We start from the raw sequence: 6,303 nt of genomic DNA, 5'->3' as shown, positions 1-6,303 counted from the left end.
GTGTGTGTGTTAGTGAAAGATTGCTGTGGCCGTAGATAAGAGGATTAGAGTGGAATTAGTGTCATTCCTCCCATCGCCACGAGGAATAGATTTATATCGATTTTAATCAGCGATAGAGAGATCCGACACAAACCCGAGACCACCAGACCGAGGCGGACTGCGAGAGCGAGAGGAGGCGTGAAAGACCCCCGCAGAGGATTCCTGAACACCATCGCAGCCGGGATGTTTGTCTACAGACGGAGGAGCGGCACAAACACCTGCTTCAGAGACACATGCATGTAGGAACATATGCATATGTAGGCATGTACACATGCATTTAAGAGAACAGCTCTCTGATGTGGTTTTCTTCGTTCTGGGTCTCTCTGGTTGACGAACCTTCCAGCTGCTGTGGGATGTCAGACCCGGACCAGCAGCACTAGTCTGCGGCAGGGGTGTGGACGCTGGAGCTGGCGGGCGATGCTGGCGTCGTGTCAGCTGTGGCGGGGGAGCCTGTGAAACATGAAGGCCGATGTGCTGACTTGCCTGGCCCTGGCCGCCGCCGCCAGCCTCGTCGCCGTGGTGGCCGGTGGTCGCAGCTCCGGACGCAGGCGGCACAAGGAGGTCTTTCTCGGGGAGAAGAGCAAGTTCCAGTTTGGAGGGTGAGGCTCACAGATGGACCCTATATCTCACACACACACACACACACACACACACACACACACGTGTCACTGCTCGGTGTGAGGCAGTACACGATGCAGATGATTCGAAGCGTCTTTCTGTGTCTTCTTTGATTGTTTGTGCTTGTTAAACCTTCATTTTGTGGTCACTGGGGGTCAGCGCTGGAAGCTGCAAACACAACACCGACATGTTGTCACGTGATGAAGTTAATAGGAGCAAAACATGTGCACATCCATGTGCACATCCTACAGCTACGGAGCACTTGCATTCATTTGGAGCAGGGCACGTAGACAGGGCATGAGGGGGGAGGATTCCCGCTCCCGTTCCTTTCTCTCCCCCCTCTTAAAACCTCTCCTAGCAACTACAATTGGTGCTTGGATCACGAATATGAATCAATGTAGGCTACACTACCGGTCAAAAGTTTGGAGTCACTTACAAATTTCTAGTAACTCTGCCTTGCAGAATACAAGCTGATCTGAGTGGGTGCATGAGCGTTAATGCAACATCTACATTGTCTATTATCAATGTACAAATTGTAATTTCCCCATAGGGGATCAAAAAGGGGATTAATGAAAATTATAAGTAACCATTCATCCAATGTTCCAAAGGCAATTTCTGTTCACCAATCTGATATCATTTAAATATAAACTGAGAAAACATTGGAGTTGCAATTATGTAAACACATAATGTAATCTGAAAACTGCCCTGGTTAAAAAAACAATGCAACTGATCTCAGCTGCTGTTCTGTTTATAACTGAGTGCAACGGAAATCTGTTACGACTCCAAATCTTTGACCAGTAGTGAACGGTCTTAGAGAGATTAACATACAGGAATCTTGTTCCTAATGAGGTCATAAGGGGCAAGGTTACTTAAGGTGCTTTGCCTGCCAAGAGAATTTGGCCCCCCCATTAGAGAGCGACATCATGGCCTCCAAATGAGCAAAGTGACAATTGGTCAAGGCCACGCCCCCAGTTTCCACCTTGCACCCCCCCCCCCCTTCAAAAGCTACAGACTCTGAAATGGTAAATACTAAGGACAGCTCATTGTGGGACTGGCTCTAGTGGCGGGAATTCTGGACCAAGGAGGAATTTTGAGAAAGAGACTTCAGATACAGTATTAGGGGACCACTAAGGTCTATATAAAAGAGACTTCAGATACAGTATTAGGGACCACTAAGGTCTATATAAAGAGACTTCAGATACAGTACTAGGGGACCACTAAGGTCTATATAAAAGAGACTTCAGAAACAGTATTAGGGGACCACTAAGGTCTATATAAAAGAGACTTCAGATACAGTATTAGGGACCACTAAGGTCTATATAAAAGAGACTTCAGATACAGTATTAGGGAACCACTAAGGTCTATATAAAAGAGACTTCAGATACAGTATTAGGGACCACTAAGGTCTATATAAAGAGACTTCAGATACAGTATTAGGGAACCACTAAGGTCTATATAAAAGAGACTTCAGATACAGTATTAGGGACCACTAAGGTCTATATAAAAGCATCCAAAGAGCCCCATGCCATGGGACCTTTAAAATTAAACTGGTCTAATGATGGAACAGGATCAAATTCGATGCAGCTGAGCGGAGATGACGTACTTTTGTATTCATGTTGTTTCCCAGGAAGCTGTGACTTCATTTCTAACGAACACATCACACAGAAGTTCCCAAAGTTCAAAAACTTTCACTTCCTGTTAAACACAAAACCACAAATTACCCAGAACACTTCTTCCCTAAATGTAACGTCAGATGCTCATTTTTCATCAAAAGTGACGTTTTTTTCAGACTGACTTCTGCAAGTCTGAGATACTCCAGAGAGCGCTCCTCAAACGTGTTTAGTTGGTCTAGGACCGCGCTCCTAACAAGTTGTATTAACCCTTTAAAATGTGTAAACCCCCATACTGATGAGCATAATCCTCCTCGTCACAATTCTTTAAATTTGTAACACAAATACGGAGAATAATTTACAAATTAAAGATTTAAACCACTCGAAAAAAAAAACATCACTGAAGCTTTAAATTGTTATCATTTTAATTATTCAGGTGTTGCTTTTGCATCAAAGTAGTTTATTTCAAAGCAGTAACTGCAAAACAACATATAAAGGATGTTAGGAGGGTAAAATTTAAAAAAAAAGAATTTCATTTAATCATTGGAAATATTCAAATTGAGTCTGCAAAAAAGTTTATTTGAAACCTGTCATTTTGGGCAGAAAAAGACTAAAATCAAGATGCATGGTTGTAGACGTTTTGATGTGATTTATTTTGAACAAGTAACAAAACAAAAAAGAACTTTATTGACACCCTGAGAGCGCAGACGTCCTCGAAGGCCATGCCCTGTCTCACAATGTTAAAGTCGGGAACTCATTTTTCCCGACTATTCTGACACCACATGAATGCAGCACAAACACCCAATCTCACGAAAAACAAATAACAAAGTGTAGAATAATTTCTTCACCCATGGATTTATATCTGTTTTGATATGATTTATTTAATGGTTTAAAAAAAAAAAAGACAGTTTAAACTGCATAGCAGTGATTAGATGAGCCAACATTAAAAATCCAACAGGATAATATAAAAACAAAAAAAATGCAAAGGCTTATTTCCACTGGGATCCCAAATGTAATGGGTTTCTCCTCGGCCCATGCTGCTTCCACCAAGGTTCTTAAAAATATCGGGCCAGTAGTTTTTCCATAATCCTGCTGACAAACGGACGAATCCAGCCGGAAATATGACCCAAAATGAACAGTAAAAATAAGATTATACTGTACTTTATAACATATTGCAGGCCCATACAGTCTCTGCATTAAAAGCCTGTTCATTGAGATGTTAACTGAACACTGGCTCATTTCCAGAATAAATAGTTTAAGCCACATTTTGGCCTTTGTCTGTCACAACAGCTGGCACACGGTTGATGTGTGTGACGCATGACATTGAGAAAAACAACACAACCAAGGTGATGTGAAAAATGTCCCTGTTTGACTGACAGGTGATCTGTAATGCAACAACAACAACACGGCCATTACAGCAAATGAGTCAGGAAAGTAACTAAGCAGTTAGATGTAGTAGAAGACTGACTCTTACTGTGTTTTCACAGTGTGGTATTAGTACTTTCACTGTGAAGTGAAGGAGCTGGAGACTTCCTCATACTCTGGAAATGAGTCAAAGGGAGGGTTGAGTTTAGTTCCTGGAGTGAGCTTCAGGGTTTGAGATTATTGTCGAATTTGGTTTGTTTGATGGATGTGGATCGCTTCACGGTTAATTAAAGCGATTATTGAGAAAGGATTTGGCTCAAACACTCGGTCTGACCCGACAATAACAAGAGGCCGTGTGTGTGTGTGTGTGTGTGTGTGTGTGTGTGTGTGTGTGTGTCGAAGGTGTGTGACTTTCAAAGAGACGTTTCATCCCAGAGCAGAGAAAATTTCAAACAGCTCTGATCTCTTTTCCCACTGTGTGCTCACCTGTGCACTGCATGTGTGTGTTTAGAGGGTCTTAACACACACACACACACACACACACACACACACACACACACACACACACATACATAGGCTGTAATTACATCTTATACATTCTAAACGTTGTCTCGTTGGGTTTTCCCTGGCTGAAGGACCGACGTGTGTAATATTGTACGGTTTATTGAACTGTGTGTGTTTTCTTTATGTTTTCTGAAGACGCCATCACTCAAAACACTCACACAGTGATGACAAATAGTCAACACACAGTTTGCATTTCACAGCTTGTTCTGCTGCCGAAAACACATGGGATTTAACGTCACATTTAGTAATTTCAAGCAGCTTTAAAGAAGGTTCAGCTTTAAGGGTATTCATGGATTTTGAATTAGAAGTTTGACAAGGAAAACTGTCTTTTTTTCACTTTCTTTGGCATTTTCGGGCAATCACAAGTTTAAATCCCTCTCAACAAATGATTTGGGATGAGCTGCCAAACAAACTCCATTTCCAAAAAATGACTAATTGTATTAAATCATTTCACATTTTAATTACATCTTCTGCTAATCTCTCTATCTTATGGTCTGGTGCAGGGTATGTAGCTTGGGTGGAGATTCTTATTTCCCTGAGATATAAAAGAAAGTATTCAGATACTTCACTTAATTGAAAGCATTTAAACCACACAGTTAAATATTCTGTTACTGTAAAAGTCCTGAAGGTTTAGAAAGAAAGGACTAATGGGAAATGTAGTGTAAAACACGTATTATCTGCATCACAGACGAGCTTTGAGCAGCTGGTTGCATGAGTCCTGCAGATGCACTAAGGATTGTTTTGAAGCCTAAAAGAGAACATGTCCACACGTGTGTACGCGTGCATGTGTGTACGCGTGCACGTGTGTATGCGTGCATGTGTGTTTGTTCGTGGCGCAGTGCCACGCCTTGGTTTTGGTTTTGGCACGATAAGAGCGATGGTCGGGGGGGAGTGAGGGAGGACAGCGAGAGACAGGAAACAACAAACTGTGTTTTCTCTAATTAAAAACTGCAATTTTACCAACATCTCTGTGTGTGTGTGTGTGTGTGTGTGTAGACGTATTGACTACAAGCTGAAAAGACAGGACAGCACCAAAACACTGCTGATAAAAAGTGAACAGCTGCTGAGAATCAAGGAGCACGACTTTGCTATGAGACCAGGCTTCGGAGGTTAGACACACACACACACACACACACACACACGCACAAACGCACACACGCACACACCAGACACACTTTTGTTCATGTCTTTTTTTACATTACTTCAATCATTAGTGTACCTTTCCTTTTTTAAGTTCCCTCTCCTTCTATCTTCAAACATGCCAAAATGTCCTCACTACAATAGGTTTAAGCTGAAATTGGTCCTCATAAAGACAACACTACAAGCTAACACACACACACACACCCCATCTCATCCCTGATAATTTAATCCGCTCACACACACACGGCGTCCGTCAGAGAAAATCTCGCCCCACGCTGATGATGCGCTGGTTTGATGATGTGATGATCGGCACTGGGTCACCCAGACAACGGATGTGTCAATCCCCAAATCACCAACATTGACCCAGATTACGCCTGTGTGTGTGTGTGTGTGTGTGTGTGTGTGTGTGTTAATACATCCAAAATACAGTAGGAAGGAACTCACTCAAATGCGATTGTGTGTGTATTGTGTGTGTATTGTGTGTATTGTATGAGTTGGGGGGGGTGGGGGGTTTGAGTGCTTTAATCTGGATTATATTTCAGGTCTGGAGCAGATGGAGGAGTGGGAAACAAACTGACATCTGCAGCGAAGATCATCAGTATCAAACACACGACAATAGCGTCTAGTATTTCTGCAGAGCTATTATTGCTACTTTTACTTAAATATACACGTAAACATGATAATAACATGTCCTCGAATGGACCTTCTTCCACTACTGCCTACGTTAAAACAATAAATAACTTGAGTAATAGAAGGTTCATTTTTTCATTCATTCACACCTTTAACCTTTTGTTATCCTTTTAACCAGGATAAAAAACTCCTTGAGATTTAAAATCTCTTTTACAAGAGTGTCAAGAGTGGCGGGTGGCAGCAACACGGTGTCAAATAGACAGAGACACTTCCAGGTAAAGACAGAGACACTTCCAGGTAAATACAGAGACACAGAGACACTTCCAGGTAAATACAG

General features: G+C 42.1%; 1 protein-coding gene across 1 annotated transcript in view; it reads left to right on the top strand.

The window, feature by feature from the left end:
* Positions 1 to 20: 20 nt before the first annotated feature.
* Positions 21 to 6,303, top strand: part of LOC117938174 (gamma-aminobutyric acid receptor subunit rho-3) — a 21,425-nt gene continuing 15,142 nt past the window's right edge. Inside the window, exons 1-2 of the mRNA XM_034862647.1 lie at positions 21 to 638; positions 5,193 to 5,305. Coding sequence (XP_034718538.1) covers positions 499 to 638; positions 5,193 to 5,305 — 253 coding nt within the window. The 5' untranslated portion in view covers positions 21 to 498. The remainder of the gene's footprint in view (positions 639 to 5,192; positions 5,306 to 6,303) is intronic.

The sequence above is a fragment of the Etheostoma cragini genome, chromosome 22 (genome assembly GCF_013103735.1).
Source record: "Etheostoma cragini isolate CJK2018 chromosome 22, CSU_Ecrag_1.0, whole genome shotgun sequence".
Classification (NCBI taxonomy): Eukaryota; Metazoa; Chordata; class Actinopteri; order Perciformes; family Percidae; genus Etheostoma; species Etheostoma cragini.
The sequence above is the reverse complement of the archived record's forward strand: the minus strand, read 5'-3'. Positions and strand labels throughout refer to the sequence as shown.